Source organism: Pelmatolapia mariae, linkage group LG3_W (assembly GCF_036321145.2).
Source record: "Pelmatolapia mariae isolate MD_Pm_ZW linkage group LG3_W, Pm_UMD_F_2, whole genome shotgun sequence".
NCBI classification, from domain to species: Eukaryota; Metazoa; Chordata; class Actinopteri; order Cichliformes; family Cichlidae; genus Pelmatolapia; species Pelmatolapia mariae.
The window spans coordinates 92050701-92066401 of NC_086229.1; the positions used below are offsets into that span (position 1 = coordinate 92050701).

Here is a 15701-nt window from a genome sequence, read left to right on the forward strand (position 1 = left end):
GCTTCCTCCAAAGGGTGACTGGCCTCTCCATATGAGGAGTTCAGCCATTTGGGAGGGGCTCAGAGTAGAGCCGCTGCTTGAACTGGCTCGACCTCACCTCAACTGAGCCAGTTGAGGTGAGGAGGCAGAACAAGGACACACTGGAGAGATAATATCTCTTGGCTGGCCTGGGAACGCCTTGGTGTTCCCCCAGACAAGCTGGAGGAAGTGGCCAGGAAGAGGGAGGCTTCTCTGCTTAGGATGCTGCCCCTGCGACCTGGCCCCGGATAAGCGGGAGAAGATGGATGGATGAATGAATTAAATTGATCTGAATTGAAAACCAGTCTAAGTAAGCCATTTAATGATGACTTTCTATTAATAATTCTTTAGCTTGTGTACAGGTTCACTGTCTCATACTGACCTTTATCTTAAATTATTTGCCCTATGACAGAACATTTAAACTACCCAACAGAAACATCACTACAATGACCTGCAGAATCATATCCTGCAGTTCACACTGGTATACAAACACTGATATGCCTCATTTAGATGGCAGTTGTGATTAAGTTGTACTGTCAACTAGAAGCCTCTTGCATTAAGTATAATGCTCTCTCACTGTCAACAGTGTAATCTAATAATGCAGCTCTTGGAAGGAACAAGCTTATTTAACAAATTAATTGTTGGGTCACTGAGAATTAGACAAGAAGCAGTTGAACAAAGTAGGAAAAAATACTGCAAGCAATCTGATTTTAAAAAATGAAGGTTATCAGCACATCAGTGCTGTATAGTTGTAGAGAGAAGGAATGGCCAAGTCTGAGGTTTAACTTCCTATAGCTGTCCAAGAAATACCACCTTACTGATGATTTAACTACTGTGTAAACTAAACACTGAATAAACTGAACCAACATTCTTGGATTAAGTGGGATTATCGATTCAGATTATTCAGTGTTTTCAACAGTTATTCCTTTTGTGCATTTATATTTACTGTAATTCCATTATTCTTTTTCCCATACATGTTCATATAGAGTAGACAAGTCAGTTGAACCACATGCTACATGCTAACAGCTAAAAAAGGTTTTGTTCTTAATGGAAGCCAGCAGTGCTGTACCTCAAGGACTTTCCCTGTAATGTACTTCTTACAGCTCTCACACTGGATGCCAAACATGGCGTGGTAGTCCATTTCACAGTAGGGGATCCCGTCCCTGTAAGAATGACACAAGACAAAAAAGCAGGTTAGAGACAGGTGCAAGCATCTATATTAAATATAAATCTAAATAACAGCGTTAATGAAGTATTATGATAATGAAAGTATATTCAGCCAGACTTACTTGCTGATGTACTCGGCATTGAGCACCTTGTTGCAGACTTTACACTTGAAGCAGCCCAGGTGCCAGTGCTTGTCCAGTGCCACGAGTGACTGTTCATTCTTAAATTCCTTTCCACAGCCGCAGCAGTCTGTACAGAGAACAAAATAACAAAGACTAGGTCAAATTTAATGGAAAATGACACTAGAGTTTGCTTTCTTTTAGTGGAAAAGTTCTTTGATTTAACTCAGTTGAAGGGCAAAAGAAACTTTGGACATTTTGTTTTCTATGACGAAAACACAATTTAGGAAAGTGCCAATTTAAGTGAAGGAACAAACAATCCAAAGTTTACTTATGGCATGAGTTGTGCTTTCAAACAGGCAAACAGAGGAGAAGAGCACTGACTGTGGACAGCCTGTATGGGCGCAGGGCTGTTGGCGGGAAGAGGCTGGGTACACTTTTGGCAGATACACTCTTTCCCATTAAATGTCACTCGGTCACCGGCTGGAAATGGCTGTCTACAAACAAAGAGAAAAACAGTAGATGATCAGAGGGGTTTTACAGGTACATTACAGTTTGTTCTACTCTGAAATAAAATGTCCATCAGGGTGCATAAAAGGCTCCTCAGAAGGCCCTACAGACCTATTAGTAATATCCTCCAACCCCTGAAAGTATTTTCATGCTGATGACTTTCACCTGTTAGGAGGATCTGTCATCATACCTTTCACAAGAAATGCTAGACAGCGCTCTAGAAAGTTAGAAATGCTGAGGTCATAAGACCAAGACCAAAATATGTTTGACAATTCACCAGATACTCAACTAATTATTGTTACATGTTCTGATAACTTAATGTATTTATTTACTTTTCTCTGCTATTATGTCTAAATGCAATCCCCTGAAGACTGATGTAAAACTGGTTGAATAGCCATTAAAAGAAAAACCTAAATCTTTCAAAAGAACTGTTTATATACTAAGCTAGTCAGCTGTTGTTGGATATTTTTATTGGTTATTTACATCAGGTTTATTTTCAATTTGAAACTTTTTTCAGTCGTTAACGCATATATTTAGAGACTTGAGACTTAAGTCTCTAAAAACCTGCTGTATTTTCTTTGTCACTATTTACTTAAATAGGTTCTGCCTGACAAAGTGGAGATCCTCAAATCCCAGCCATCATGCAGCAATCCAAGGGAATTTAAGAACAAATGAGAAACAAAATCATTGCGATCTCTCAGGCTGGAAAAGGTTATAAAGCCATTTCTAAAGCTGTGGGACCACAGTGAGAGCCATTATCTACAAATGACAAAAACATGGAACAATGGTGAACCTTCCCAGGAGTGACCGGCTGACTAAAATTACCCCAAGAGTGCAGTGACGACTCATCCAAAAGAACGCGACCCCAGAACAACATCCAAAGAACTGCAGGCCTCACGTTCCTCAGTTAAGGTCAGTGTTCATGACTCCACCATAGGAAAGAGACTGGGCAAAAATGGTTCCAAGACGAAAACCACTGCTGAGCAAAAGGAACCTAAAGGCTCGTCGTAGTTTTGCCAGAAAGCATCTCGATGATCCCCAAGACTTTTGGGAAAATACTCAAATGACGAGACAAAAGTTGAACTTTTTGGAAAGTGTGTGTTCCATTACATCTGGTGTAAAAGTAACAGCATTTCAGGAAAGGAACATCATTCCAATAGTAAAATATGGTGCTAGTAGTGTGATGGTCTGGCAGCTGTTTTGCTGCCTCAGGACCTGAAAGACTTGTTGTGATAAATGGAACCATGAATTCATGAATTTTAGACCTCTCTGCATTTAATCACACTTGTTATTAATCTCTGTCTCTCTTCCACAGCATGTCTTTTGTTCTGTCTTCTTTCTCTCACCCCAACCGGTCGCAGCAGATGGCCCCGCCCCTCCCTGAGCCTGGTTCTGCCGGAGGTTTCTTCCTGTTAAAGGGAGTTTTTCCTTCCCACTGTTGCCAAAGTGCTCGTCCATAGGGGCTGATATTACTGTTGGCTTTTTTTCTGTATGTATTATTGTAGGGACTACCTTGCAATATAAAGCACCTTGAGGTGCATGTTGTTGTGATTTGGTGCTGCATAAATAGAATTAAATTAAATTCTGCTGTCTACCAAAACATCCTGAAGGAGAATGACAGGATATCTGTTCATGACCTCAAGCTGAAGTGCACTTGGGTTCTTTTTAGGAGCACTATCCAACACCTATGGGATAAACTGGAACAGTGACTGAGTACCAGGCCTTATCACCTAAACAACAGCCTTGAATCCCACTAATGCTGATGTGTCTGAATGTGGATAAATCACTACAGTCATGTTTAAGCATGTGCTGGAAAGACACCAGAAGCCCAAAACCTGTAACAGTGGGCTGGTAGTGCATCGGTTTTGGATGGAGATCTTCGTTTTTGACATCTCATGTTCAAATCAAATTTCTGCGTTTTCTTGTTTGTAATATCTAGTAGGAAATGAAAGAGGTGCAACACGGACACTGGCTTCACTTACAAGCCAAAGACAAATGCCATTATACAGCTAAAGAGTTATTGCAATGACAATGAAACAATGTTAATGTCTACTGGCTGTTTGTGCAGTCTGCTTCACAAACAGCTGCCGTCATCGAGTCAAATGCAGAAGGAATGATGACTCCTTGGCAGAGCTGGGCTCTGACTTGCTGCCACGTGCAGCTTCCTACAGCTCTGAAATGTGATATTAGGAGCTGCTGTCACACTGACACAGCCAGCTACTGAGGGAGGAAGACATCCTGGCAGACTGTGCATGGCTGAGATTAAAGATGACTCATGCATAAATAGACAAAAAGTTATGTTTTCAAACCTGACATTGTGAGTTTTTGTAAGTCTTGCTTACAGTTTAATTCTTGCTATTAGGTTGATGGAAGCGTAAAATCTGAAACCCATCAACCCATTTTCCTCATTACTATTGGTTTATTACTGCATTAATGTCATCATATTACCATGTTTATGTTAAAATATTACACAAATATCATTTTATCATTTTATTGTTAGCAGGTTACTGTCTAAAATACACTATTTTAGTGACACTGTTTGTAAATGGTTTTGACTCATATGTAATTTTAACTGCCATTCATACACACCAGCAATGCTTTTTTTACTCAACATTATATGTTTGAACAGGAGAGTAGCATTTTGTGATTTTTGTTTACAAGATACAAAGACTACCTGCTTACAATACCAGACTGCAGGATATTTTTTTAACATTAGCTGCACCTCCTGTTCACACTCACCTCGGAAAAACTCGAATATAAACACTTTGCTGTCCACATTAAGCTTTTAAACCGTTGTATTTCTCTGTCTGCAGCTACTCTTGCACACGTTCTTCTTAATTTGTGATCATGTATTATGTGTCTTTTTCTTATGTAGCTGTCTATCACAATTTTTGCATCTGTCTCACTTAAAAAAAGGCTAGATCTCAGTGAGACTACCTGTTTAGTTAAAGGATTTAATAGTTTTATTAATTCTCATGACTCTTTTATATGCATTATGCGTCTTCCACAATATGTCTTTTGTCCTGTCTTCCTTCTCTCTCCCCATCCGGTCGCAACAGATGCCGTTTTTCCTTCCCACTGTCGCCAAAGAGCTTGCTCATATTATTGGGTTTTTCTATGTATGTAAACATAAAAAAATATATGCTTGTGTGTGCAGATACATTGCATGTGGAGAGACACAGACACATAAAGAAAATCCAGACAGCAAAATGAAAAACAGCTAGATTACTAAATAACTGATGATTGACACAGCCTTTTCACTGTGACATACATACGAAAAATATACAAATCACAATATGATATCTCATTTCAAGCAGCACTTGTCCTATTAGCCTCATTTTTATATTGCTCACAAAAGGCCCGTGTAATTTACTATCACAAAAGCACCATTTGTTGTAAGGGAACTCCAAATACCACACTGGAACATTCTGATCTCAGGTTCAGCAATGGGATGACCGAAGTATGATAGGATGAACACACACACACACACACACACACACACACACACACACACACACACACACACACACACACACACACACACACACACACACAAACACAAACACAGAAAACCCACCCCCAGCTCAAAAGACACTTTACACTAGCTGTGGGAATGGGCAAAGTGGCTGCACTGACTGACCACACACTTAAAATTCCTGCCTGCGAGAGGCTTCCATTACCTTTCAGGGCCTGGAAAACAACACTCTCACAAAGACACACTATACATGAGACGCATGCACGTAGATTGAAAAAGGTGAGCGCAACTGTTTGGTGTGCAGTGACACGTGTGTCCTATATTTATACATGTATGTCTATTATAGCTTTATGTGCTTGTAAATGACACCAAGAGAGATGTGCAAAACATACTTATGAGATGTCTCCATCTGTAAGGATCGTTTGATTTCAAGTTTTCTTTATAATAGGACAGTGCAATTCTGAAACACGATATTTTTCCAGTAAATAAGATTTAAAAGTAGTTGACCTGTGGGTACGGTGGCTTTGTAGGGCTAAACATAATAGGGAAAAAAGTCCTCTTACCTTAAGAGTATGTAAAAAGGTCAGTATTTTCAAAAGGGTGGGACTGACCTAAATATGTGTGTCATATATTCATCATGTGCATGAATGTCATGGCAATTTGGAGCTTTTAATGATTTCAGGAAACAGTTTTGGGTTTTCTTAAAGATTTTTGGCAAAGTGTTGACATATACAAATAACTTGTACTTGTAACCAGTTGAAATGAATTGAGCCAATGATCAGAATTTACAGATGTTTAGAAATGACACCAAGAGACCTTCCCAAATGGGAAGTAAACTTACAGTTCTACGCCTTAGATTTTCAATGAGTTACTTGGACTTTCCTCTTGCTCTGCATATTGGTCAACCCAACGACTGCTATCAAACCAATCTTTTATATGCTAGCAAAAAGAAACTACCAGTTGTATTCACTCATCGCCACTAAGAAGTTAATAGCACTTGTCCCTGTCAAATTAAAAGATACTGTAAAACCTTTAATCTACTGAAAGCAAAGAAGCAATTAAATAACTTAAAATTGCAACACTGAAGAAAGAAATATGTTAAACAGTCTTGTTACTACATACTGTATTGTGCTGAGTACATTAATAATTCATCACTGACGGTCTTCACTCTTTGTTGGTTTGTATTTGTTTTGGGTTTGAAAACTAAGAAAAAAACCTGTCTGTGTATAAACATATGTCCATCCATCTCTTCCTTAGCAAACTCCACATCTGCGCTTGCTATTCACAACATTACAGATTCTTTAGTCATTTGGTTGAACTATTCTCATGTTTTTGCTAAAAAACAATCTTTGTTCCCCTAGACTGACTTGTCCACTACTTGGGGAGAGGGACATACACATGCACTGAAATGCTTGGAAGGATGCTCATTGCAGTTCATGCAATCTTAAGCGTCTTAATCTAAAGTTTAATCACCACAACTAAGTGCAAAATCCTTATACTAAACCTAGCAAAACCTAGTTCGTCACTGCCTTTGACTTAAGCGCTAACTCATTATCCACTTGTCACCTACATCCAACGCTTAAAACAACAAATCCTTAAGAAGTATTTGATTGAATGTTTTTAAAGCACCATTTTTATATAAACTGTTCTGGTCAAATCACTTTGCTTATGTTAAGTCAAGGCCTCTGATGATGCATCAGAATGTGCAGGACACCTTTTCATGTTATTGTATGCTTTCAAAAACACATCTCAGTTGCAAAGTCTCTAAAATTTGGTTGCTTTTGTCAGTTTTCTGTTAATGTCATGAAGTCAGCAGAACTGCAAAGCTCCTTTTTTAAGTGCCGCCAGCCCGATTTATTGACACATGGCTCAGTGGTGCTTAGATGGTCACAGTATATTAATGGCAGTGACTTTATGTGCTAAATGAATAAGCTGGTCTCAGAGCCATGTTTCTCTCACTTGCTAGTTTTAGGAAATACCAAAGTAAAAACTGAAATTTGTTATTTGGATTCTACTCCACATGCTAATTTCTTACTTGCATGAGGTACAAACAAAGCAGCGTGGGTGGTAGGTCTTGCCCAGCGCGGACACGACCTCCCCCTCAATGAAGTCCTGGCAGCTGAAGCAGCGAGTTCCATACAGCCGCTGGTAGTCCAGAGTACAGATGTATTCACCCTGCCGCACAAAGAATCCTCCCTGGGCCAGCTCACAGCCACATACTGGAAAAAGAGAGAGGAACAAATAGTCAGAGGTTATAGCCAGGAGAAAAGAAACATGTAAAAGGGAAGGGTGGATTTAGGAAATAACCAAGGGGATAAAAAAAGGGAAAAGAAGCAGACATCAGAATTTGTTCTCCCTTTTTTCCTTAATTATCAGTTTTTAAAAGCAAGCCAAATGAATATATAGTGCATAGGTTTAATTCAACAGACATAGGACTGTATAGTAAACAAAACAAAGATATAAAAAAACAAATTAATTTTATACTATAATTGCATTGCTCACAGTGAAAGAGGCAGAAAATATTGCCTTTTTATCCCTTGGCTATTTATTTAAAAATAACTTAACCTCAGTTAGTAACAGCTCCACAAAAGGCCAAAATAAACAACCGTGGAAACTTGATGATAGTGGATGAATTTGCATCTGTTTTCAGAGATCTAAAACAACATATCAGAAACCTGTTAGGCATCCACTTTAATAAATGCTACACCCTGGAAATACAAGAAATGTGGAGAAAAAAAAGTAGGGGAATGAACTTTAAAAAAACCACCTGACTGGGAGAATACACATCGGTCACATGCAACACACTCACCAATCAGCTGATTCACAACCTGTGAACAACCCAGCAATGAAATTAGGGCGCATAAAAATACCAAAACCAAAATCATGCCAAACTGGTGGTGGATGCGACACAAAGTCTTCCTAAATTCAAAATGCATGCTCTATGCTCAAAGACAAATCTGCATGCACCATTAGAATGGGAACTCCACAAGTTACTTTAAGAGATGAGGGTAAACTTTTAATCTAAATCTATACAGCCACTTCTATTCTTTTATAATTAATTTCTTTTATATTACTTTTATAAAACAAAGAAAGAAAAATCCACAGAGTTTAAAGTAAAAGAAAGACACAGTATTGTGGTACGCAGAGCCAGTTTGACACATCTGATTGTTTTCTTCAGTAGGGTCACATGAGCATGGGTGTGTTATTAGCCCGCGTGCAAATAATGCAAATAATGAACCATGTTTGTCTGCCTTTGAACAAAACATGACAGGATCTCACCCTGATTACACACAGCAAACATAGCAACCATATGACATCACAGAGCTGCTACGCCCTGAGGGGAAGCTTTGCTTTATTTTTCCTCTCCATTAGCAAAAACAAAACCCCTCCTGCCTTTCCCCCCAATTCTTTCTTTCTGGAAAAAACAACAGGAAAGACACATGATAGAAGTTTGTGCTGCTTTGTGTCATGCCTGGACACTGCTCAGTGAACCTTTACACACACTTAAACTTGCAGGGATGTCCAAAAGTTCACTATATGGACAAAAGTGCCACACCTCTTTATCTTTGAATTAAGGTGTTTTATAAATTCCATTGCAACAAGTGTATAACATCAAGCACCTATCCATGCAGTCTGCCTTTACAAAAGAATGTGAAAGAATGTTTGGTACTAAAGAGCTCACTGAACTCGAGTGTGGCACTATAATAGCAAGTCAGTTTGTGAAATTTCTTCCCTCCCAGATATTCCATCGTCAATTGAAACTGGTATTGATGCAAAGCGAAAGCTTTTAGGAACCAAGTGGCAGACCACGTAAAGTTGTAGAGTGATGTTGCTGAGTACAGAGGGACATAGTGGAAGAGAAATAGCTAATGCTCTGCTGACTTAATAACGTCTTCTGCCCTTAACATCAGCACAAAAACTGTGAACCAGGAGCTTCATTGCATGAGTATTCATAGCTGTGCTTTTGTCCATGTAGTGTCTCTAGCACATGCTCTTAGCACAAATTCACACACATACTTGCATGAACATTGGAAGGTGTGTGTTAGCAAACTTGCATAAAAAGCGTGTTGATGAGTTTTTCCAGTGGTAATTAAGATCCATTTCACTGGTAGACAGGTCAAACCAGTAAATTTAACCAAGCCTAAGTTTCTGTCATTAACTGGTTAATGACCAGCATCCCTCATGTGCTCAAATCAGTATATGTTTTTTATTGTTATCACATAAATTTAATCAAAATAAACATATCAAACAAAAAAATGTCTGCATTCATTTTGCTTTTTAAAAACATTAACAAAAAGAAAACAGTATCCTCTGTAAATCACCACCTTAGTGTGGTAGAGGTGTGTCCAAGTGCTACTAGGGGCTTTTTGTAGGGTCTCTCAAGGCAAATTTGTCAAAAAAAACAAAACAAAAGAAGACTTATTCACATGACCCTCTAAGTAAATATCAAGGGACCCGGGAACAGGGATACCAGGGTCAAACTCTGGAACCAGGCCTGGGGAAGGAGCTTGAAAGGAGATTTAGCCCACTGGGTACAGCAATAATTTTCTTCATTGACATACATTAAACTAAAACTACAACATTTTACTGTGATTCTGATTCTGAACGATACAATTTCTCTTTTTTTCATCAAGCTCTACCAGGGCTTATGATGTGCTAATAAAACAACAATACAAGCAGGAATGTTTTCGCAGGAAGACAAACTTTTCCAGCAGCTGCAATCAATTCCCTTTCATCCGGTTCAGAAATTTGGCAACCTGTCTACAATGAGATAATGCTCAGATTTGATGGAATAAACACCACTACATGGTAACTCTGAGTGGATGGATAGGTGGAGTCATGTTTTGAGGAATAAAATATAACCACAGAAACAATAACTCAGCAAAGCCTCTTTTGAAATGCTCTGAGACAGTCAGTATAAAATTTGGAAGCCAAATGCCCACAAAGACACTACACAAGGTTCTTTTGTCCTTTTTGTCCAACACCAAAAGGACAAAAGGACAAAAGGACTAGTGATAGGACTCAAGTAATTCTAAGAAAATTAGGATTTAGAACAGGTTGCCTGAGATTCAGTTAAATTGGGAAAGAACAGCTAAGAGACTGTTTATAAATGACTTAAGACTGCTTTTAAAAGACTTTGGACTTGAGTCTTCAGAAATGATTTGGACTTCTATGAGACATTTAAGGTTTCGGAACTCAGAATCTTTGAAACTTAATGTAAATGTCCTTTAATACACATGAGGCTTGATTCAGAATTGTTTCAAATGACATACGTCTTGAAGTAAGACTTTAGACTGACAGACTTGAGACTGTGACAGGCTTTTCTCCTCTCTGTATCATAACTTATTTGCTTAAGCAGCTCAACACTTGAGTCTTTATGAGCTCATCCTTCATTGATAACTCTTCCACAAATCATTAAAGGTGACAGCACACTAAATCGTTGTATGTTATTTGTTTAATGGGAAGCAGAGTAACATAGTTCATATATTGCAGATTACTCAAAGTTACTGTAAACTTGCCTCTAATGCAGATCAAAAGGTTTTTGCCTGAGTGCATGACATACCATCTCATTGCAAACTGGAATGTGTATTAGGAATGCAGTGGGTGGGGCATATGTTGAAAGCCAGATAAAGTTGAATAAATTCAGTAGACATGGAAGTAAAAATCAGTAAACTGATTCGTCCATATTTAGAATTCTAACATCGGGGGTGTACTTGGTAAAACTGTAACTTGTTATAAAGTAATACAGAAATGCTTTCTATCTTTTTCCATGGAGTTAAAGAAAAACTGATGTTTTAATTGATCTGACCAAAAATGTAAAAAAAAACAAGAAAATGTTAACAGCCACATGAACGTGTCAGAATTAGCCTTGAACTCTAAACTCTGAACTCAGAAGAACAAAAATGGTGTCATTTTAGAATCATCTAATCTCCATGACAACAGAAGGTGAATTTGTGGGTGTTTTCACTGGACTCGGACCAAAGAAGACGAGATGATGATGCATCTTATTAGACACGTTGTCCTGAGACTCAGCTGATAAGAACAGAACATGTCTGGGCGCTGAACTGCAAAAACACAAAACTGCAACAAATACAAGAGGTTTTCAACTTCTTAGCTCGGGCTATACAGGAGTGCATCTGTTTGCACATAAATCCTTTTAATTCTCTGACACACCATAAGCATGGAATATCTATGTCATAATTAGAAGCAATGACAACATCAAGAAAACTACCTGCTCTCAATATGTCAGCGTGATGTAGGGTTACGGGTTACACTACAGTAGAAAGATGCTTACAATGTTTTCTGGCTGACAGATATTACTTTACAAAAACAAGATTGTTTCTGTCTCTGAAGGCTTATCTCATGCACAGTGAAGGCACTTGCATAACTCCAAATGACTTGAGAGGAATTCAGTGTGTTGTGAATGTGCTTCCCTCATGCTAAATGAGATCTGTTTAGCTTTTCCTCGAACGGAATAGATGGATGTACAACCAACTTACCCTGTTGTGGTCTATAAATAAAATATGGTGCATCTGTTTCCTCATGTACAAATGAGGTCTAGTGAGAGAAAAAAGTAACAGATTTAAAACTCTGGAGAAGAAACCAAGTCAAAAATAATGCTGGGTATCCTAAAAATATCCTACTAAAAATATTAAAAATGTCCTAAATATATTTAATTTTGACACAACAAAATAAAAGACGGCTAGCAATGACTAACTGGCTCGCTAATCAGATTATGGTCTTTTTTTTGATTCACTTCTGATTTAAAGCTGCATTGTTGATATAGATATAAAATAACATTCTGCTTATCTCCAAAGTTGATTCTGTTCATCTGGACGTAGCGTTTTCAGTGGGAGAAACGTTTCGTCACTCATCCAATGGACTTCTTCAGTCTCAGCTGACTGCAGGTTTCCCCAATCTTATAAACAGTACATTTTGTATGTGTGTGAATGGGTGAATTACTGAATGTAGTGTAAAGCGCTTTGGGGTCCTTAGGGACTAAGTAAAGCGCTATACAAATACAGGTCATTTACCATTTACCATTTTACATTTGCATAATGACTGAAACTGAATGAACAAAGGGCTGTGAGGTGATATTAAACATTCTGTTTAATATAAAAGCGATTGTTTAAATCTTTACAGATTTTACAGTTTTGTAGGGCAACTTTAACCTTAACCTTTTTTGGCTCATTGTTTTAGTTGTTCAGCCCAACTACCCACTGTTTTGGTTCACCGGCTAGCAACAGCCGCCTCCTAATTAAGTACAAAAAGCTAAGCTAAACTGCATGCCACAAAAGAAAGATAAAAGAAAGAGTTAACAACTGCCATAAAATTTAGCTGTATATAGTGCAGCTAAGAAGGCAGATATTTTTCTCAAAGGAAAAACAAACAAAGCTAACATGCTGTTGTTCCTTTATGTGTCAAGAGCACCTGGCTGCAGCCACTATGGAGCTCCACAGTGGCAATAACAGGTGTGGACCTCAACAGTAAGCGGAAACACGTGGCCTCCGCACACAGTATGGTTAGGGTTCCATGTTGGTTTTTTGGGGGCTTTTTACGGCTTTATTTGAAAGGGTAAAGTGAAGAGTGACAGGAAAGCTGAGGGAGTGAGAGCGGGGAACACATGCGGCAAAGGTCCATGGGTTGGATTCGAACCCAAGATGGCTGCTCTCAGCCATGCGGCATATGCGGCGTCTATATGAATGACTCTGTCCTAGCCTTTACGATACACTTGCGCGATTTCCACGGTATCTATTCAGGAGCTCCAGATTGGCTGCAACCCTTCTCTTATGTGTTCTGGATATACTCATAAACTCTTCAGCAATCGGTAAACTAACATTGAAAACACTAAGCTTACAAGACCTGTAACTTTTTTGCTAATTTGTGGTTTGTGTTATTTCAATGAAGCTCAAAATAGTAACAGAAAAGATAGCTTTCAGTCAAGATTGCATCCACTTATTGCATTCACCCACAATATTTTTTACAGTTTGAATTAAGACCAGTTTCAAGAAAATCAGTTTTCAAATGTTCACAAGTAAGTTACCACAAGTACTGTTTTGGGATTTTGTGTGTGTGTTTTTCCAAAAAACATTAAGATGTTCTATCTTTATAATGTCCTTCATCCTCAGAGACCCTACATACTGACATGCTGTGTCGTTACAAGAAGGTGACCTTGACTCCTTGTGTGTGATCAGGGTTAAATATACATGTGGCATGTGCTCTCTGCTATAAATGTGAGACCCTGACTGCAACTTGTGTTTTACAATGAATCACCATTCAATTCAACTTTATTTATATATAGCGCCAAATCACAACAACTGTTGCCTCAAGGCGCTTCATGCACACGTGTGGGGTGGGATCGTTGGGATGTGGGTGGGACGTTGTCAATACCAATCCATTTCACAACCTTAACTATAGCATCTTCAGTCTGCTTACACTGATTTTTTACAGGCTAATTGAAATGTACTTGGAAAAGAAAATCCAAGGTTGATTCTTGTAATACGTTAAATGCTTGCTGCAAACAGGACTGTACAGACGAGGGAGGTCTGTTTTCTACTTGAAGGTGAACACTTCCACACCTTTTTCTTTTTTTGCCCCACCAATAGCACCCCTAATACACATGTGCTTGAGGTCAGCACCCCCAGCCCAATGATGCACACAGATGCACACACTTCCCCTAAATATGTTCTGGTTAGTTGGCTTCCAAGAAGGAGACAATTCAATAAGCCAACACCCTACTGAGAACATCACAACCATCTGCTATTATAACATCACTGACAGGATTGCGAGGGCCTTAACATGTGGCCAAAACTGTGTATTTACTTCCAGGAAGAAGCACAGACTGGTTAGGTAATTGTACAAAAAAACAATGCAGTCCATAAATATGTCAAAACACTCTGAGTAAAGGCTGTAATTGCGTACAACACACAGTGGAAACCCCATTGTAACCTGCCTCTTAATGACTTTGGACTTGGTTTATTTATTCAAATAATGATATCGGTAAGCAAGTAGTTTATTTTTGTATTAATAGCCACAGGAAGTAGTTAAAAAAAGACAATGAGCATTTTTTCTTGGCTTAGCAGCTGGGGAATTTACTGGGAACTTAAGAATTAATCACATATGAGTTAATCGTGTTAAGACTGCCACAATAAGGACTTTGCCTTAAAAACTTGGCTACAAACTGATCAAGCACAAACTGAAGGGCACTTCTTGATAAAGCCAGAAAGACTACGCCATTACCAAAAAGGAAACACAAGATCTTGAGATAATCAAACGAGAAACCTTCCACTACTTGCTGTGCTGAACTTTGCCCATGAAAGTTATGAACAGAACCAGTAACAAAAGCAGTTCAAAAGTTCAACTCCCAATGGGAACCTATCTGACATACCCTGGTTGGGCAGTCTCCGATGCACCCGTCCAAGAGAGCAGAAAACGTCAGTGTATCTTTCGAGTCTTCTTTGCGCTGCTAATTGGAACACACGAGCGACACAGTAGCTGGTAGCCATACATCTTCTTGTGGTATTTTAAGCAAGTATTTCTTTGCTTGTGTTGTGTTTGTGTATTTCTTCCATTATATAAGTGTTCAGTAAAGCCTGGTCTCCACTGTTGGTTTATTCTCTAAATCTAATCTTTCTTTCGCTAAGTTCTATGTTGTATACGACTAATACTATTTAAATTGTGTGTATGTTCGACAACATAATGCGCTCTTGAGAGCATTCTCATTCCCAACGCATAACATACCAGCGATTTGTCACATCCTGAGGCGTCTCATAGTTCCGCGTCCCATTCTGTTGGAATCCAACAGAATGATGCTCGTGGCGGTAACACACGCTCCAGCCATGTATTCCAGCCCTAACCTAGATGTCTAGGTTCATTCCAAACGGTTCTCATATCTCTAAATACGTAACATGCAGACATTTTGTCCGCCGAAAGCGTAACATACTGACGATTTGTCACACAGTGTCGGTATGTTACGTTTTGGGATGAGAACGTGTTGGCACACTTACATTGGGACGAATCGCAGTACATGCTGGGAAACTATATACTACACAGGAGGTAAAATAGACCCTAAAAGGAAGAACTGCAATGGGCCTTAGCTTTTGCAGATTTGATACAGAAAAAATGGAGAACTACCTTTAACATTTACTAGAACTATGAAAAAGAAAAAAATGTTCTGAAGCTACTGAATGTCATGATTTTAAGGGAAAAAAATCAACTGATTTCCTCTAAAGCAGATGTTCAGTTTTCCTCTTTTTCTTAGCTGTGGACTTTAACTGCAACATGTAATATTATACCCTTGTATACCTGCGTATGTGTATACAGGATGTGCAAGTCACACTGAGAGGTGAGGATACTGCCTCAGCAGTAACATTTTTACCTGTATGGAGAACTCAGTGTGAAATAAAAGATTA

The 15701-nt window shown here is 38.8% G+C and overlaps 1 protein-coding gene across 1 annotated transcript in view; it reads right to left on the minus strand.

Moving 5' to 3' along the window:
- Positions 1-15701, minus strand: part of ablim2 (actin binding LIM protein family, member 2) — a 65253-nt gene that overhangs the window by 35026 nt on the left and 14526 nt on the right. Inside the window, exons 3-6 of the mRNA XM_063470284.1 lie at positions 7325-7508; positions 1689-1801; positions 1308-1434; positions 1088-1181 (exon numbers count right to left, since the gene is read on the minus strand). Of these exons, the coding sequence (XP_063326354.1) occupies positions 1088-1181; positions 1308-1434; positions 1689-1801; positions 7325-7508 (518 nt within the window). The remainder of the gene's footprint in view (positions 1-1087; positions 1182-1307; positions 1435-1688; positions 1802-7324; positions 7509-15701) is intronic.